Below are 19,688 nucleotides of genomic sequence, written 5' to 3'. Positions count from 1 at the left end.
TCTAATGAGGTGGCTCGTGGTGGGCTCCTGGGTAGTCTCAGGGTGGGGGCTGGTTGCTAGGGGAACTGATCTGTGACTAAGAGGCTGGGGTTATCAGTCCTCTCCCTGATCTCCAGGGAGAGGAAAGAGGCTGTGGGTGGAGGTGACCACCAATGACCAATAATGCAACCCATTGTGCCTACATATTGAAGTCTCCACAGAACGCCCCCTGGATGCAGATTGGAGGGTTTCTGGATTGCTAAACAAAGGGAGGTGCCTGGAGGGCAGTGCACCTGCAGAGGGCATGGGGCTCCAAGCCCCTTCCTCGGGCATTTGCCTGGGGCATTTCTTCTGCCAGACTTTCCATCTGTGTCCTCCATCCCTGGCAGGCAAGTGCAAGTGTTCCCTAACTTCTGCGAAGTCAGAGCTAGGGCTAGGGTTCCTCCCGAGAACCCGAGGAAGATGTCATGGGAACCTCAGGAGCTCAGGGAAAGCCACTTGGGGCTTGCAATGGTGCCTGAAGTGGAACAGCCTTGCAGCGTGAGTTCCCAACTTGTGGAATCTGACTCTAACTCTGGGAGGCAGTGTCAGAATTGAGTTAAATTCTATGACACCCCCACATCTGCTCGCAGAAATATGTTGTATCAGCTGTGCAAGACAAGAAAAACTGTTTATCTGTTATATAAGGTGTGTAATAGAAGTCTTGTTTTGAAGTGTGTCCACGCAAGCAAGAATGTGCTCTGTGGGTGGCTGGTGTTGTGGAGCAGCAGGTTCAGCTGCACCTGCAACCCTGGCATCCTGCATCAGAGCGCTGGTTCAAGTCCCGGCTGCTCCACTTCCTATCCAGCTCCCTGCTAATGAACCTGGGAAGGCATCAGATGATGGCCCGAGTGCTGGGCCCCTGCACCCATGTGGGAGATCCAGATGGAACTCCAGGCTCCTGGCTTTGGCCTGGACCAGTTTTAACTTTTGCAGCTATTTGGGGAGCGACCCAGCATTGGGAAGATAGATTCTTTCTCTCTCTCATATGTATGTATAACTCACCCCCCCACCACCACTCTGCCTTTCAAATAAATTTAAAAAAGCATAATGTTCTTCATTGAATGCACAATGGTTCTGCAACTTGATAAAACCTAGAATTATTTTTTTAGAGTGTTCTTGTGATAACACATATTTTGAGGCCACTCAGGGTCTTGGCTGGGGCCCAGGAATCGGCCTTTTTATGAGCATTCCTGCCTTGCCTGTGGTAGGCAGCCCTGGGGGCTGCACTCTGAGAAACAGGACTGGACTACGCTAACCTGGCTGGCCTCTACCTGCATCAGCAGATAACGCCTGTAGGCATGTTGATTTAGGCTGGAGGTTTGAATGATAAGCGTTGATAAACAGAGACCACAATAGTTAAATGTTTTGCCTAGGCGATCCATTTCCTTAGTGACTTGAGAGCAATGAATTTTCTGACTGTGAGAGACTACATGTTTCTGATTCGGGTTGAACCATGGTGCTTCTCCCCCGTCCACGGAGCATTCCTGCTAAAGCTGTTGAATATTGCAGTTCTGATCCCAAGTTCTTAGGAGTTGGACACCGTGAAATTCCGTATTTCTTTGTCCCAACTACCAGCTGGCTTGCGTGGCCGTTCTGTAAGGGAAGGCTGACTGGGGCTCTTGGAGGAGTTTGGGTGGAGAGTCTCCAGACCTAAGACTGTTCCACGGGAGTGAAGCACCCAGGACTTCAACCCATGTTCCTGCTTACTGCTCAGTTTTCTTGATAGGGATAAAGAGCAGGTTCTAGAAAGACAGCGACTTCACGAATTTCCAAAGGCAGCTGGCCAACACAGACTGTGCTTTTGGGTGAAACTCAGAAGTCGCGCATGTTGGTGGCATTGCGTCTCACCCCCAGGCCCGGCGTTCTCTCAAGTCACATTTTTCCAGCTGCTCCGTGGAAGCCCTTCCTGCCTCTCAGGCGGTTACCAGACAGCCTCCTGGTCCGTCTGTGGGCGGTAACATAATTCCCTGCCTTGTTCCGCGTGACAAGTTAAGATGGGGAGGTTGCTGATGTAAATGAAAACTGACCACGTTGTTAACGGCCACTGGCCACTGGCAGTGCGTTCTTCCTTCTGGACTTTGGGGTGGGGGGTGGGGGTGCAGGAGGGGAGGGAACCTGCCAGGATTTGGTGACGAAGTGGTCTGCTGACCACCCGATCTGAGTCCCCAGGGGGCAGCAGGAAGGGGAAACCGGCAGCGTCCTGGGCCTCACTTCTGGGTCAGTGAGGTGGAATCTTTTGAGATGGGGCTTGGAGGCTGACGTACTTGAAATTGCTCCGGATAACTCTTACGCAGCCTAAAATTTAGAAGCTTCTGCCTTAGTAGTTGCGCATCGCCATGTAATCCCTTCTGTGAACTGGGGCTGGGGCATTTGATTTTTAAGGAACACTCGGCCATAGTACTTGTCTTCATGGAAGAAAGTTCATTTCATTCTCTGTGGGCAAGTTCCTCCCTTCCTCCCTGCCTCTCTTCCTTCTATGTCTGTCTGTCTGTCTGTCTGTCTCTCCACACACACACACACACACACACACAACAAAGCCTTGCCTTTCCATCTGAGTTTCTAAATCTAGAGAACTCTTGTTTTCTTTGCCAACATGGAGGGAAATGTAGGTACAACTACACCGACCTTACAGGTGAGGATAATAATTCTACGCTTATTTTATGGATAGGGAAGTTGAGCCACAGAGAGCTGAATAAGTTGCCAAGCTGGTCTATGTGGTAGAACTAAGTAGGTTTTGTGTCCTGGTAAAACGGATGCCAAAATCCAGCTCTAACCATAGTGGAGCACTGCCCCTTAGGAGGGAGGGGTGGAGAGGGGACACTCTCACACCTTTAATCTTGCTACGAAAGCTTCAGTCACAAGCATATTCACATCAACACTGCATAGATTGGAGAAAGAGCCCAAATACCAAGTCCTTAGAACTTCCTGGATGATGTCTCCTGGGTAACTGATCTTTGAAGGCTCCCGCTCGGGACCCACGGGTAGGCATTGTCCCGGCTGCAAGCGTGGCTTTGGTGTTTGTTTTGGTTTTGGTTTTGCCCATACATTCTAAAAATGTGAACTGGTTGTCACCTTCTACAAATCAGGACATTCTGCATAGAATCCTAGGTTTTAAACTGCTCTTGAAAAATGGGCCCCATGGGGCCTCCCTGCCCGGTAGGCGAAACTGCAGCAGGGTGGTGGCTGCCCCCTTTCAGCTGCGCTCTGGAATTCACCACAGCCCCCTCTGTTCTCTTTGTGGCTGTTCCCTGGCGTCCTTGGACTTGGTGACCCTTGGTCCTGGCTCATCACACCAGCCCTACATAAGCAAGTCCTGGAGTTAGCTTTAAGACACGGGCATACTAGAAGGGAGACATCGACTTAGATGACGGTAGTGTGGGGTAGTGGTTAAGCTTGAAGAACCTCATTAACCTGAACTTGAACCCCATCTTCACTATTGACTAGCCATGAGACCCTAGACAAATCACCCTGCCGCTCTGTGCCTCAGACTCCTCAACTGCAAAATGGGGGTAACAACACCTGCTTGTCTGAGTTGCTGTGAGGATTCGAGGAGGATCATGCAGGCTTGAATGGCGCCTGCCACACGGCAAGGTCTACGTCAGTGTCAGCTGCTATTATTAAACCCACTTTGCTCCAACACTGATCTGGGCAGTATGTATTTTCACAAGTTCCCAGGAGGTAAGCCAAGTTAAGACTTGGCCTTATTCCTTTGGAACACTGTCTTTGGAGCTTGGCTCATAAGTACAAAGCCTTGAACTTGATTTAATGGCATCTTAAGCCCTGAGGTCCTTTCTCAGTCCTGTTGATAATACGACAACCAGAGAATTAATAAATGCTTTGGGTCTTTTTGTGCACCAGGCTAAGGAAGAGATGCCACACTACACGCATTCCACGGGCCACCTAATACACCTGTAGGGAATGGATCTTTCACGCTCCATTTTACAGTTGAAGAAACTGAGGTTGGGGGAGGTTACACACCTAGCTGCAGATCTCACGGCGAGCCCCTGGTGGCAGAGACACCTGGGCCTGAGCACTCTGGTGCCAAACCTGCAACGTTCGTTGCATACTCCATGGTTCCACGTGCACACACACACGCAGGTGCATTGCGTCTCATTTACATAAAGTGTTCTCGTCTATTTGCCAACTGTCTTTCCCTCCACAAGTCAATGTCATCAAACTTCGATCATTTCAGTGATACGGATATCATCACTAATGTCATCAAAGCAAGAAATGTGAAGTGGCCTTGTTCCCCCCTAATCTGGACTAAGACACCTATTTTTCCTCTGTGACACTTCCTGTTTTGATGTCTCCCCTTGCATCCAAACACTGCCGATTGCTTCCGTGCCTGGCTTGTCTGAAAGGAAGTTGATCCGATGTCGCATCTGCTGCTCGCTCTCGGCTGCCAAGGTTGGGTTGGCCGCGTGGCAAGGCCAAAGGATGTCTGCTTCCTGCCTCACCTCGCTCTCTTTGATCAGCTAAGCCAGAGAGGTTGAGTTTCTCAGTGTAGAGGGAGCCTGCCCTATCAGAAACTAGGGGATTTCTGTGTTCTGATCCCACGGCAAAACAGAGACGGATCTGGGTTTGTCATTTCCGGGGCTGGGCTGGCCATCATGTCACCATGCTATCTGTCGCCCCCTGATGGAAAGAGCCATTGATTCCAGCAGAAGGAATCCCTCTCAGCTGGTTGGAGAAGCCTGGATAAATCTGTCCAGACCCAGAAGGAAGCATCCACAGCATCTATCTCTGTGGAAGGAGAGGTCATTGGCAATACCAAAAACACGGGAGACCCCCTGCTCTTCAACTAGGGACAACGAGGCCAGTTTATGGGAACTCATGAGGGAAATCGCTTAGCAGGTCATGTGGTAAGGCAGAGCAAGGAATAATTTTTAGCACCCCCATTTACTCCTCTGCATTTCCCACTCTCTTACAGTTAGGGGGTACCATGTGAAGGTTTTAGTCAATTGTGTGCCTAAGTGACATTTGTCAGCCCTGGGCTGAGGCTGTGAAAAGCCGTGTTGGGGGAATGGGTGTCTGGCACAGCAGTTACGTTGCCACTTGGGATGCCTGTGTCCTCACAGCAGAGTGCTTGGGTTTGAGCCCTGGCTCCACTTCTGATTCCAGCTTCCTGCGAATGTGCACCCCAAGAGGCAACAGTGATGCCTCAGGTACTTGGGTCTCTACCACCCCTGTGAGAGACCTGGATGGAGTTCCTGGCTCTGGGCGCCAGCCTAGCACAGCCCCAGCTGGTAAGGGCATTTGGGAACTGAACTAGCAGATGAGAGATCGTTGTCTCTGCCTCTCAAATAAATAAACAAACGTGTTAAAACGCTTACAAAATGGTGGGAGGGACGGTATGGGGGGGGAAGCCATTGTAACCCATGAGTCATACTTTGGAAATTTATATTCATTAAATAAAAGATAAAAAAAAAAAAAAAAAAAAAAAAAACGCTTACAAAAAAAAAAAAATCCCACGTGGAATTCTCTGCCTTAGCCTGGGGACACGCCCTATTTTAGATCAGAGCTTGGTAAACTACAATCCCCAGACGAGATATCTGTTTTTGGAAAATAAAATTGTATTGAAACACAGCAGGCCAGTGCCGCGGCTCACTTGGATAATCCTCCACCTGCGGCGCCTGAACTCCGGGTTTTAGTCCCGGTTGGGGCGCCGGTTCTGTCCCGGTTGCTCCTCTTCCAGTCCAGCTCTCTGCTGTGGCCCGGGAAGGCAGGGGAGGATGGCCCAGGTCCTTGGGCCCTGCACCTGCATGGAGACCAGGAGGAAGCACCTGGCTCCTGGCTTCGGATCGGCGCAGCATGCTGACCGTAGTGGCCACTTGGGGGGTGAACCAACAGAAGGAAGACTTTTCACTCTGTCTGTCTCTCTCACTGTCTAACTCTGCCTGTCAAGAAAAAAGAAAAAAAAGAAACATAGCCACGTCTGCTCATTTAGATATTACTGAAGGCTACTTTGGTACTAAAATGCAGGGCTAGATAGTTGTTACAGGGACTGGATGGCCTGCAAGGCCTAAAATATTGACCAGCTGGCCCTTTATAGAGAACCTTGCTGACCTGTGCTCTAGACAGACCAGGTGCAAGGTGGTGGAGCTGGGACTTTCTGGAGGAGAAACCTTCCACCAGTCTAGGCGACTCCGGTAAAGAAAACATGAGGGGCAGGGTGAGTTGTTGCTGGGACATAGCCTAAGCTTCTGGAACACAACCTAAGCTTCCTAGCAGAGCCCAAGGCCTTTGACACCGCGAGGGATTCAGAGCGGCTACTTACTTCCTCGTGAAGTGAACTGCGCAAGAAATGCCGATGATGAGAAGGCCGATGACGATGGAGGCGATGGCCACCCACTTGGCATTCCGCCCAAGCCGCCTGGCTCCTTCCAGGTCGCCTTCGTTGTAGCTGTTCTGGGACTGGGGACACAAGGGAAGAGAGGGTGATGACAGGCAATCCAAAGGAAGTCATGGGCGTTGTTGGACTGCCCTGATAGGAGGTCTCTGGTGACTTTGCTCATCTCCACGCCAGCTTGCTGGGCAAGCAGTAGGGTTGTCACCTCCTCCAGGAAGGCATCCCAAACTCCAAGCCTGACTTGACTCCTCCAACTGTACTTCCTGATTACAGTCATCTAAGCATCTGCTAGCATATATGAAAATGATTGGTTTTGTCTTTGCCTCTAGAATGTAAGTGCCACATGGGCAGGGACCATGGTCCATCTTATTCAGCATAGTAGATGCTAGGGTTTGGGTTTGGTTTATTCCCTACAGATCCATGTTTTGGGAGCTCGGTTCCCAGTGTGGCAATGGTGGCGATCACTGGGGGGTCTGCCCTTTAGAAATGTGGAAGGTCGCTTCCTCCTGACCTTGCTGTCCTGAGCCCAGTCCCAGCCAGCCCCTTACTTACACACACACACACACACACACACACACACGCACACGCACACGCACACGCTTCTGCCCTAGAGGGTCCTCACCAGAGCTGAGCTGAGCCAGATGCTGTGCCCTTGAACCATCAACACTGAGCTTAACAGTCATCCTTTGTTGGTAAGTATCCTGCGTCAGGTGTGTCATGATGGCACAGAAAGCTGACTCATCACTACACCGGTGCCCACTAGGACGCTTGTCAGTAGAAGATGCTTGATAACTATTTGCAGAATGAATGGACTGATGGGTCTGTCTGCCTTGTCCACCAGAACAGCACTTTGCAAGCCGTGTCCCCGGGACCAGCGTCAGCCTGCCGCCGCTTTTGGTAAATGCAGTTTGCTCGCAGCATGGCCATAGTCATTTGTTCGCTATTCTCTGAGGCTTCTTTTGTGCGACCGTGACAGAATTGAGTAGTGGGGACAAAGACTGTAGGGCCTGCAAGGTCTAAAACATTTTTCATTTGGTCACGTACAGAAGCATTTGCCTACTAGGTCAGCACATAAGGTCAGGGACCTTGGCAGAACTGTTTATCCGCAAACCAAGGCTGTCACTCGGTGGGTACCTATTGATACGACTTTCTCAGCTGTTAAAATGCTTCTGTGCTGGCTGATAAATAACAGCTATTCTGAGGCTTGTGCTCCTTTGCCCCTGTCCCAGCTGTGCGGGACCCTTCGCTGAGTTGCCCCAGGTCCCCCATGATCCAGCACTTGGAGGGTTATGGTCAAGTTCAGCAGAGCCTCCTTCCTGACTCTGCACATGGCAGTCTCGTTAAGCTTCCTCGTTGCTGCTAGCCCTTTGAGTGGTGTCTGGTACCTTGTAGGAGTTCGAGAAAGTGGGTGGGTGCCTATGTTTCCCTGTCGAATGTGAGCTCCCAGAGGGCAGAGTGGGGCTCCCTGGGACCTTGCCTGGTGCGTCCAGAAAGTCCTTGCAGCCCGGCTGTAGGAGAGATGCTGTCTTGCTCTCTCAGAATAGCCCTACCATCTCATGCTGCGGCTGGCATCGCCCAGAATTCGCGCTGCAACCCAAGGGCGGAGAATATGTCTGCAAACCTTAGATATGGAGAGGCTTCCCTGGGACTCTGCCTCCTCTATTTGGAAATCATGGCACTTCCGTAGGAGTTGTCCTCTTCCTGCACTGCTAGGGGGATTGCACACAGGCAGGCCATTACGATCCAGGGGAGCGTTCTGCTTCCAGAAACTCCTGGATCTGGGCCAGCTTGGTCAGCAGCAGGCTGGGGCCCCCTGCAATGAAGCAAGCTTTGCTTTTAGGCTTTTCGTGTGAGGAGAGAGTGAGGACCTGCTGCAGCATCAGCCGTGTCCAGCAAGTTGAGGTCCAGAATTCCAAGTCCCAAATTCTGGAGTTCTCCACCCTGCGTACCCCTGAGAGCCACCCGGGTAGTTAAACAAATTACAGACGTGGATGTTGGCTCAGTGATGAGACCCTGGTTGGGGCTCCTGCGTCCCATGTCAGCGTGCCTGGGTTCAATTCCCCACTCTGCTCCTGATCCAGCTGCCTGCTAATGCGCCTGGGAGGCAGTTGGTGTTAGCTCAAGTACTTGGGTCCCTGCCACCCACGTGGGAGACCTGGGTGGAGTTACTGGCTCCTGGCTTCAGCCTGGCTCGCCTCTGGTTGTTGTGGGTATTTGGGGAGTGAACCAGTGGATGGAAGATTCTCTTTCTCTCTCTTTCGCTTTCTCTCCTTGTCACCGTTTTGCAAATAAAAAAATTACATGTTTCTGGGCCCTGTCCTGGCGAGACTGTTCTAACTGGTATGGATATCACACTTTGGTGTGCCATTTTTTCCATTATGGTAAGATATGCATAAAAGCTACCATTTCAGCCATTTCTCAGGGTGCAGCTCAGTGGCATGAAACACACTGCCATTGTTTCCAGAACTTTCTCACCTTTCCAGGTGGCAACCCTGTACCTGTTAAACACGAACCCCTCATCCCAACGGCAGCCACCACTGGACTCTAGGTCCCTGTAGGAGAGGATTCACGGCAGCTGCCCTCTCCTACCTGGCTTCTCTCACTGAGCATGGTGCCTTCAAGCTTCATCCTTTGCTATAGCACCTGTCAGCATTTCCCACCTTGTGTGTGTGTAATTGAAGAAAGAAACGGAGAGACAAAGAGGGAGGTTCTTATAGAAGGATTAATGTGGGAAGATGTGAGGACGCGGGGGCGGGGAGGGCTGAGCGCAACAGAACTCCAGACACTCGGATTTCATTTTGATGGATTTCACTGGCTGGTGGGTCTTGGGCTTCAGGGCGCAGAAGTAACAATAATGTGGATGAAATTCTTCCCCCTTCCAATATGCTGGCTCCAATTCCTTCCCCTTTTCCAGTTGGGATTCCATACTAAGGATCTCTTGGCAGATGCGACAGACTGAAGTGGTGGAAATGGATTTTAGGGAAAACGCACGGCTTATCAATCTTTCCCCAAAGAGCTGAGAATGCAAACGATCCCATCTGGTGTGGAAGAAGTAGAAAGAAATGAGATGTCTTTAGATCTTTCACAGTGTATATCACCTTATTTGTTCTTTTACAAATTGCTAATGCGATCTGTGAACACGTAAGACGTTCAAACACTGCAGAAGCACGGAGAGCGAAGCCCCTACCCTGAGTGTATTTCCCAGAGATGACCCCTGTTAGCAGTTCCACGCGATTGCTTCGCGACTTTCTTTTTCCACGGATGATGTGATAGGACGGCGGTTTCTTTCTCCTGCCTCCATTATGACTAAGCACATCAGGTGTCACCGTCAGAGGAAGAAGCAGCAATTTGCTCCCCGAGATAAACCAAGAGTAACGAAGTCAGTCGCTCTCAGACATCAGAACCGTCAGAATTGCCCCCGAATCTCAACAAAGGCAGCTTCAGCTTGGTATTTGCAATGCCGATGTTTAAACAAACAGGACTTCCCAGTGGATATTGAAATCTCAATCTCTCTCTCTCTCTCTCTCTCTCTCTCTCTCTCTCCATTCCTTTGTGTTTTCACCATGAGCAGACTAATATAAAACTTGGTAACCTTGGCAACTTGGCTTTTGTTTCCTTTAAATACTCGAGTTATGCTTTTGAGTTTGCTAGCTGGTCCTTTTGAAGTTGGACTCCCTGGCATTTGTTTTTCTAGGTAAAACCTCGTTTTGCAATGTCGTAAGTGGTTGGCTCCTGAATCTTTCTTTGATGAAATGACAGTGATGACACATGACGTGTACTGTGTGTCAGGTACTATGCTAAGTACTTCTCGAAGGTCATCTCATTTGTCCTCAAGACAGCCCTGTGGAGTAGATGTTTCATTGTTTCCATTTTGCTGATGCAGAAACTGAGGCACAAGGAAGTGAAAGCATTTTACCTAGGGGCGGGCATTCGGCACAGAAGTTGTCATCTGAGACACCTGTACCCGTATCAGAATGTCCGCTTTGAGTTCAACTGCTCTGCTTCCAATCCAGCTTCCTGCTAAAGTACACCCTGGGAGGCAGCAGGTCATGGCTCAAGTCCTTGGGTCTTTGTCCCCAACATGGGAGACCTGGATGGAGTTCTGAGTTCCTGGCTTTGGCCTCGTCCAGCTGAGGTTGGTGCAGGTACTTGGGGAGTGAACCAGTGGATGGAAGATCTCTCTCTCTCTGTCTCTCTGGCTTCCAAATAAAATAAAAATGATCATAATAAAAAGAAAAACAGTTTGCCCGAAGTCCTGTAGCTAGTCTAGTAAGGTGTGTGTGTGTGTGTGTGTGTGTGTACATGTCCAGACACACAAAATTTCCATTTTTTTCCTTTGGTTAAAAGCTATGAGCAGTATCACATGACCTTGCTGCGCTTGCTTCGTTCCACTAGATAAAGAGTGGGCAACCTGCTAGGCCAGTGCTTCCAGATCTGCCTCATGTCTGTTTGCTTTTTCTCTTCCTGATGTAAAATAATGTTACTTAGAGTTGGTTGCAATTACACAATAGGCATCAGCAAGCATTCTTAGTCATAGTTTTTTGCATGCAGCTGAGACTGTCCTTAGCGTGGGTTCCTAGAAATGGGATCGCATCGTCAAAGTGTTTCTGGATTTTCGTCTGGAGAGGAGCCAAATTACCTTGCCAAAGTGTTGCACAAATCTCTACTCCCACTAATGGTATTTAAGTGTACTTTCCCCCACTTCCTGGCCAACACTGCATATTACCAGTCCAGATAGCCCCCTTCTGACTGATGGAAACGAACCTCTGCCTTTACTTAGTGGTGTGTTTGAGCATCTTTGTATCCTTGGGGTCCTGGCTTGGCTGTCACCTCATCAAAGAGGCCCTGTCCAGCCAGCTTCCCCTGGTGACTCACATGGAGCCTTGGAACCCCGGAGGAGACCAGCCGGATGAATGTATGCATGAATGAGTGCTAACTGATCACATATAATTCTCAGTGATCTTTTTATTCACATCCTTTGTCTAGTTTTCTGTTGGCTTATCTTTGTGGGAACTTTTTATATATTGTAGATTAAAACTATACAATAGAAATGTAATGGGAGCTACATAGGTAATTTTAAATTTTCTGGGGGCCACATTAGAAAAATAAAAATAAAAGACTGGTGTAGTGGCACATTGGGCTAGGCTGCCACCTGTGATACATTCCTTAGGAGTGCTGGTTCAAGTCCTGGCTGCTCCACTTCTGGTCCAGTTCCCTGCTAATGTGTCTGGGAAAGCAACAGAAAATGATGCAAGTTCTTAGGCTCCTGCCACTCACTTGGGAGACCCGGATAAAGCTGCTAGCTCCTGGTTTCAGCCTGACCCAGCCATTTGGGGGAGTGAACCAATGGATGGAAGACCTCTCTCTCTCTTTCTGTAACTCTGACTTTCAAGTAAATAAGTAAATCTTTAAAGCAAAGAGAAAAATAAGTAGGTGAAATGAGTAACTATGTTTTATTTAATCCAGCATATCCAAAATACTATAACTAAAGCCTGTAGTACCAGCATTTTGCTATGCTCAGGAGACTCACTGGGCTTGTAGCATCTTTACTGAACACTACCACAGGTGTTATTCCTGACTGTTGTATATATTGCAAAAATTTACACAGTTTCTCTTGATCTATTGTCTCTCTCTCTCTCTCTCTCTTTTTTTTTTTTTTGATAGGCAGAGTTAGACAGTGAGAGAGAGAGAGACAGAGAGACAAAAAGAAAGGTCTTCCTTTGCATTGGTTCACCCCCCAAATAGCCGCTATGGCCAGCACGCTGCGCCGATCCGAAGCCAGAAGCCAGGTGCTTCCTCCTGGTCTCCCATGCAGGTGCAGGGGCCCAAGCACTTGGGCCATCCTCCATTGCCTTCCCGGGTCACAGGAGAGAGCTGGACTAGAAGAGCAACCGGGGCAGAATCCAGCGCCCCAACCGGGACTAGAATCCGGGGTGCTGGTGCCGCAGGTGGAGGATTAGCAAAGTGAGCCGTAGCACCGGCCTATCTATTGTCTCTTAAGACATTATTATTGTGACTTTTCCATTATTATACTTCAAGGCTCACAAAAAGCTGCAAAGATAGGACTCATATACTCACCTCCTAATGATGATATCTTAGGTAGCCAAAGTATTTGGTCAAAACCAACAAAGTAACATTGGCACAGTGTATTATTGACTTGGGTACAGATTTCATCCATCTGCATATGTATTCTCTCTCTCTTTTATGTAGACAGTTTTAAGAAATTTTATCTCACGTAGATTTGAGTAGCTGTGACCACAATTGGAATATAGAACTGCTCTACCATCACAAAGAAACACCCCCCCCCCCATTGTTATTCCTCAAAAGCCACAGCTTTCCTCCAGGCTCATGGTCTTTGTTTTAAAATTATTTATTTGAAAGGCCATACATAAGAGAGAGAGAGAGAGAGAACGAGAGCGCACGCACGAGAGAGAGCACACGCACCAAGAACTCCATACAGGTCTCCCACGTGGGTGGTGGGGGCCAAGCACTTGGGCCATCTGCCACTGTTTTCCCAGGTGCATTAGCAGGGAGCTGGATTGGAAGTGGAGCAGCCGGGACTTGAACCAGTGCTCAGATGGGATGCCGGTGTCACAGGCAGCAGCTCAGCCCACTGTATTCCAGTGTTGGCCCCCACCTCCCTCTGGGAGCTCTTGCTTCACTTGACACGATGCCCTGCATGAGACAACGCTGCCTGCGGAGACTGGAGCTGGAACTCCGCCAAGCTACAGTCTTTGCATTTCCGTGTACCAGGGGTTTCCAACCTTAGAATTACCGGAGAGGTTTTAAAAACATCCTGGGCCTAAACCCCAGCCCAGAGCAACTGAATCAGAGTCCCTGTGGGTGGGCACCTTCTATCCTTTTATTCCCCCAAAGTTTCCAGGCCATTCTGCAGGGCAACCAGAGTTGAGAACTATTATCTTAGATGGAAAACTCATTCATTCATTCAAAAACCGTATTGAGCATCAGCGATGTCCCAGGTGCTGCTCCTGCCCCTATGGAATTCACGTTTTTGGCGGAGACCAAAAAATAAATAAGTAACCACGCCAGTGAATAAGACGGTCACAGAATATCACCAAGGCCAGAACAATGAGGTGGGAGACGGAGCTGTCCCTGGAGCTCCAGCCCGCAGCCCGAGACCTGGAACCTGAGGCGGAGCTGGGCCTGCAAAGGGCAGGGTCCCAGCAGGTGCGAAGGCCTGGAGGTGGGAAAGGCCCTGTTTTGGTGAAGGTGTCAGAGAAAATCCAGGGGGATGAGGTGGCCAGGAGGAAAAGCGAGGGGGGGAGAGAGCGAGAGAGAGCGAGAGCAAGAGAGAGAGAGAGAGAGAGAGAGAGAGAGAGAAAGGAACATGAAGGTTAAGAGGAAAGCAGGAGCCACATCAGTAGTAACAATGAGCCGTCGCTGACAACCACAATTATAGTAAAATGACGATAATAACGGAATGAGGACTACGCCAGGCCCTGAGCGAACCGACTTTCAAAGCGTTATATGTAAGCGTTATAGATAAACCCTTACAAGAACCGTCGTGGGGGTAAAAGGGATTTTATCCCTCATTTTACATGGGAGCAAACGGAGACTCAGCGAGAGGGGAGCGAATCCTGCCTGTGATTTCCAAGGCAACACGGCGGCTGTGAGCTCAAGTGGAAGACTGTGCAGTCTTGCCCAAGCCCTTACTGTGTGCACAAGAAGCTAAGAGCCAGACGCTGAGTCATGGGGAGAGAACTTGCTTCAGAGAGGGGGGAGGGGGGAGGGGAAGGGAGAGGTTGATTGATGGGTTCTGAGTTACATAGGACTGGGAAGTTGTTGACAGCAGGGCCACCATAGATGTTAAATTACTATATATTTCTCTACAAAAAACACTAGCAGACAGAATTTTTGGATGCTTTCACTATTAAGAAATGTTAAATACTTGAAAGGATAAATATATTTACCCTGATTGAACACAATATATACCTGCAGCGAGATATCATACAGCACTCCAAAAATATGTGTGATTTTTAATATGCCTTTGAATTTTTTTAATAAAAAAAAAGATGTGTTCCCTGAGAAAGGAAATAGGGCAAATCAGTCTGTCAGTCTGTAAGCTGTACTGCCCATGTCGCTGTCAAAAATTAATTTTCTTTCCAAAATTTCCAAATTCCCCTCCAACCCAAAATAATAACAATGGAAGATGTCAGTTAAATTTTAATTTTAGCTGGATTAAATGAGGTGATATATATTTATCTATAAGGTGCTTAGGACAGTGTCTTATTAGCATCAATTATTGATGTTTTTATTGTTTTTGTGGCACGTACTGGTCGGTGAAGATGACAGCAAACGAGCTATTTAATATCCTTCTCTGTGTTCCACGCTTCCCTGGCTACGTGGCTCCTTTTAGGATTGTGGCAAGAAAAAGGGAGCCCCGTGAAAACCAAGAATTCTGCCCTAAGCCCCCGTCTCTCTCGCTAGGGCAGTAGGGCACGGGAGGCGGATTTCGGTTGCAGACAAGCCCAGTAGCCGGAGACGCAGGAGTATGAAGTAGTTTTTCTGCAGACTGCTGAAGGCTCAGCGAGGACAGAGCAGGGCCCCTTGGCGTGGGGGAGGGGCGGGGAGGTGGAGGGGCAGGGAAGGGGCGAGGCGGCCTCTGCTGCAAACCCGCCCGGGTCTCCCCATAGAGGAGGGGTGTGGGGGAGGGACGTAGGGGAGGGGAGGGGAGGGAAAGGGGCGAGGCGGCCTGCTCCGCAACCCCCGGGTCTCCAGCCCCTCGCTTCCTAGCACCCGCTCCCTGTCTGTCCAGGTCGCGTCCTCCCCTGGGAGCCCTGGACCCGGAACTCTCCCTGCCCGTGTGGCCAGCGCCTGATCTTGCCCCGGTCTCAGCGGCCAGGACAGCCTTTCCGGGCCGTCTCGTCCTCAGGTGCCACCCGGGCGGGGGACGCCGACTCTGGACTCTGCACCACTGCGTCACCTGTGCTTCACTGAGCTGCCTTTTGACCCCTGGGTGTGGGTCTCCCCCTCCATGTGTCCTGCTAGTCAGAGAGAGAAAGCCTCCACCCGGCTGGTGTCTCGTGATTGTCTGGAAACAGCTTTCTTAGGATGCACGTGCCCGAATTCAGGGGCACTGCAAAACGCTCGTGGGAACTGGAATTGGAAGAAAAACTTAGCTTGGCGCACCCAAACGTTGGGATCCAGGCACACGAGGGGTCTTCAAAAAGTTCATGAAAAATAGATATTATGAAAAAAATGTTCAGGGATTTCAGTTTTTTGATGCAAAATAATCGTATTTTCTAATTTCATTTTCCAGGAGCTTTAAAATTTTTAAATTTTATTTGAAAGGCTAGGGGGTGTGGGGGGAGAGAGAGAGAGAGAATCTTCCATCTGATGTTTCACTCCCCAAATGCAGCAACAGCCGGGCTGAAGTCAAGAACCAGGAACTCCATCCGGGCCTGGACCTCCCACGTGGGTGTCAGGGGTCCAAGTGCTTGTTGGTTCTCAAGGTATGAAATAGCAAGAAGCTGGATCGAAAGCGGAGCCAGGGCGGGAACCAGGCACTCTGAGACGGAATGCGGGCATTGCAGGTGGTGTCTTAACCACCTGGCCAAACACCTGCCCCTCCACGAACTGTGTGCAGAACCCTTGTAGCCGGCTGTCCGGGCACTTGGTACCTGCTGGCGTGGAACAGGAATGCTGCATCGATTAACAGATGGAGCTCGCTTTCCCTGATCCTAAAGTGACTGATTCTGTTCCTTATCTCATCTTCGGGGGAGGTCCTCCTGCTGCAGCCCGTCTACAGCTCTGGAAGATTAACTTTTCAACCTGCACTTGATTTTGTGTGGGAGTCCTGCAGCGCGAGTTCATTCGGATCTTAGATCTCGAAGGCAAGTGCTGTTTGTCTCCTGCCCTTGCTTTCGCACGTGGGGAATCGTCCCTGGACCCGAGGTTTGGAGGCCCTCACTGCTGTTGGAGATTAATGTGTGTCTCTCCCTACTGCCAGGGGCGGTGCCATGGAGGCTGAATGTGCCTTGTGGGCGCCGTCCAAGTTTTCCTGTTTTCTTCTGGACTTCTGAGCGAGTTGCTGTGTGCCTGCACAACCTCTCTGTGTGTTCTTCTGGGCTTCTGCGAGGGTGATGAGAACAGACATCCTGAATGTCCAGGCAGACTGAACGCTGAACGCACGTATTCACAGAAAGCTCTATGGAAATGAGTGTATGTTTTCAGGGGATGCTAGGGCTAGCAGATTTCCCAGATGCGGAAACGCTGTCAGTCACTTTCCCTGGTCATTCAGTAAACACATAGGAAGTCAGTACGCCGTAGTAAGTGTGTGCTGGGGATCCCAGGCAGGTCCGAACGGGGCAGCCAAGATCCCTTCTCCAAGGTCTGAAAGGTCCTTACGCTCACCCCTCCAGCACAGGACTGAGAACGGAAACACCAGGCAGTGAGAACTATGAAGCCAGCCAGGCCCTGTAACCCGGAAGAGCCGATGAGCCTTTTTTTTTTTTTTTTTTTTTTTTTTTTTTTTTTTTTTTTTGACAGAGTGGACAGAGAGAGAGAGACAGAGAGAAAGGTCTTCCTTTGCCGTTGGTTCACCCTCCAATGGCCACCGTGGCTGGCGCACCGTGCTGATCCGATGGCAGGAGGCAGGTACTTATCCTGGTCTCCCATGAGGTGCAGGGCCCAAGGATTTGGGCCATCCTCCACTGCACTCCCGGGGCCATAGCAGAGAGCTGGCCTGGAAGAGGGGCAACCAGGACAGAATCTGGTGCCCCGACCGGGACTAGAACCCGGTGTGCCGGCGCAGCAAGGCAGAGGATTAGCCTATTGAGCCGTGGCGCCGGCCACTGTTGGGTTTTCATTAGCCAGAGATGCTGCTGATTTTCTCTCATGTCCAAAGTTTCCCATGCTCCGGCTGCCACTATCTGAGTGCGTGTGTGGGAGTGGCCCCGTGCCCTGTTTTGTTCCAGAAAATCTCAGAGATTCAGCGATGTTCACTGTGCTGGTGATGAACCCAAAGGAAAACCAGGCCTTGCAGAGATGGCTCTGAAGCTCAGTTTTCCTCATCTGTGAAATGGGGAGATGATACTAACAGCACAAGTGGTTGAGAGGCTGAAATGAGATAATGAGTATAAAGGACCCAGAGTTCTCTCACTTAATTGTTTTATCTTTATTTTTTAAGGTTTTTATCTAATGAATACAAATGTCGTATGTATAGCTTTTAGGAATATAGTGTTTCTTACCCCCACCCCTACTTCCATCCCACCTACTCCCTCTCCCATTCCATTTTTCATTAAGAATCATTTTTAATTTGCTTTATATGCAGAAAACCTACTCTGTACTAAGTAGAGATTTCCAATGTTTGCACCCACGCAGACACACGAGTGTAAAGTACTGTTTGAAGACAGGTTTTACCATTAATTCTCATAGTACATTAAGGACAGAGGTCCAACATGGGGAGGAAGTGCACAGTGACTCCTGTTGTTGATTTAACAATTAACACTCTTATTTATGACGTCAGTGATCACCCGAGGCTCTAGACGTGAGCTGCTGAGGCTGTGGAAGCCTCTGGAGTCCACAAACTCCATCGGTATTTAGACAGGGCCATATGCAAATTGGAAGTTCTCTCCTCCCTTCAGAGAAAAGTACCTCCTTCTCTGGTGGCTCCTTCTTTCCACTGGGATCTCACTCACAGAGATCTTTCATGTAGGTTATTTTTTGCCACAGTCTCACTTAATTTTTGAAAAATATTTATTTGAGAGGAAGAGAGAGAGATAGAGAGAGATCTTCCATCCACGGGTTCACTCCCCCAAATGGCTACAATGGCTGGAGTTGGGCCTATCTGAAACCAGGAGCCAGGAACTTCATCTGGGTCTCCCACGTGGGTGCAGGGGCCCAAGGACTTGGGCCATCCTCCACTGCTTTCCCAGGCCACAGCAGAGAGCTGGATCAGAAGATGAGCAGCCGTGTCTTGAATTGGCACCTATATGCTACACCACAGTATCAGTCCCTTAATTTTTTTTTTAAACAACACAGAGAAGTTGGCAGTAATATTCCCCAGGTGGAGGTTCAGGGAAGTTAGGATGAGCAGTGGAGGTGGGTTTCCAACTCAAGGGTTGAGTTCAGAGCCTGAACAGGCATGGTGTCTGTTTTTGAATCTGTCCCCAGTCTGGTGCTTGCATTAGGGGCCAAAGGACAGGGAGGTTACAAGCAAAAATGAATAGAGCTGTTTCATTAAAAACTGCACCCCCAAAACAGACCTCTACAACAAGCCTCGCCAAGCTGTAAAAAGAACAAGGCCTGCACTGTCCCCAACAGGAGACGAAAATCTGCATATCGCATACTTGAGAAGAGTTTTGTGTCAGAATCTATAAAGAACTACAACGCAACAATAAACAATAGGAAGGCAAACAGTCCAGTAGAAAATGGGCAGGAGACAGGAGTTTGGCACAGTGTTTAAGACACTGCTTGGACCCCCTTCCCATACTGGAGAGCCTGGGTCCAGTCCCAGCTCTGTTCTCCAGTCCAGCTTCCTGCTAACGTGCACCCTGGGAGGCTGTGGTGATGGCCCCAACTTGGGCCCCTGCCAGCCACGTGGGAGACCTGGATTGAGTTCTCTGCTTCTGGTTTTGGCCTGGTCCAGCCCTGGCTGTTGCAGGCACTAAGGGAGTGAACCAGAGGACGGACGTTATCTCTCTCTATTTGTGTCTCTGTGTATGTCTGTGTCTCGGCCTTTCAATAAAAGATTAATAAAAAATTAGAAGAAAATGGGCAAAGGATCTGAGCAGACATTTCCTTGAAGAATTGCCAATAACCACATGATAGGATGCTTGGTATCATTAGCCGCTAGGGAAATGCAAATCAAAACCTCAGAAAGATACCCACTTGGAGAGCGGGGATAAACCCAGTGTGTGTTGTTGAGGATGCAGAGAAACCAGAATCTTCGTACAGCAGTGGTGGGGACGTACAACAGCCTGATAGTTCCTGGAAGTGTTAACCAGAAACTTATCATACGACCCACTAATTCCACTCCTAGATCTCCACCTAGAAAATGGGAAGTGCATGTTCAAACCAGAGATTTATACCCGAATGTTCCCAGAAGCATCGTCAGGAAGAGCCAACAAAGGGAACCCACTCACATGCCCGTCAATGAATGGACACAGCAAGAATGTGGTCTGTCCATGCCAAGGAGATCATATCTCTGTGCACAAGGATATCGTTCAACCTGCGACAGAAACTCCGGCCCCCAGAACCACTGGGGAGAGCCTTGTGAACCCGATGCAAAGTCAGAGAAACCCAGCCACAACGGATGGCCCGAGGTGTGATTTCATTTATGTGGTGTGTGCAGAAT

General features: G+C 49.5%; 1 protein-coding gene across 6 annotated transcripts in view; it reads right to left on the bottom strand.

Annotated features, from left to right (window-relative positions):
• TMEM233 (transmembrane protein 233) overlaps nt 1-19,688 on the bottom strand; it is a 51,656-nt gene that overhangs the window by 14,129 nt on the left and 17,839 nt on the right. For 5 of the 6 annotated variants that reach the window (XR_011385220.1, XR_011385221.1, XM_008272318.4 and 2 more), the window contains exon 2: nt 6,299-6,435. Coding sequence is in view for 3 of the 6 variants with exons in the window: in XM_008272318.4 (XP_008270540.1) it covers nt 6,299-6,435 (137 nt within the window). In the remaining 3 variants the exon portion in view is untranslated. Of the gene's footprint in view, nt 1-5,629; nt 5,919-6,298; nt 6,436-19,688 lie in introns of all 6 variants that reach the window. The other variant, XR_007911916.2, reaches the window with a different exon arrangement.

The sequence above is a fragment of the Oryctolagus cuniculus genome, chromosome 21 (assembly GCF_964237555.1).
Source record: "Oryctolagus cuniculus chromosome 21, mOryCun1.1, whole genome shotgun sequence".
Classification (NCBI taxonomy): Eukaryota; Metazoa; Chordata; class Mammalia; order Lagomorpha; family Leporidae; genus Oryctolagus; species Oryctolagus cuniculus.
This window is presented reverse-complemented; position numbering and strand designations above follow the sequence as displayed.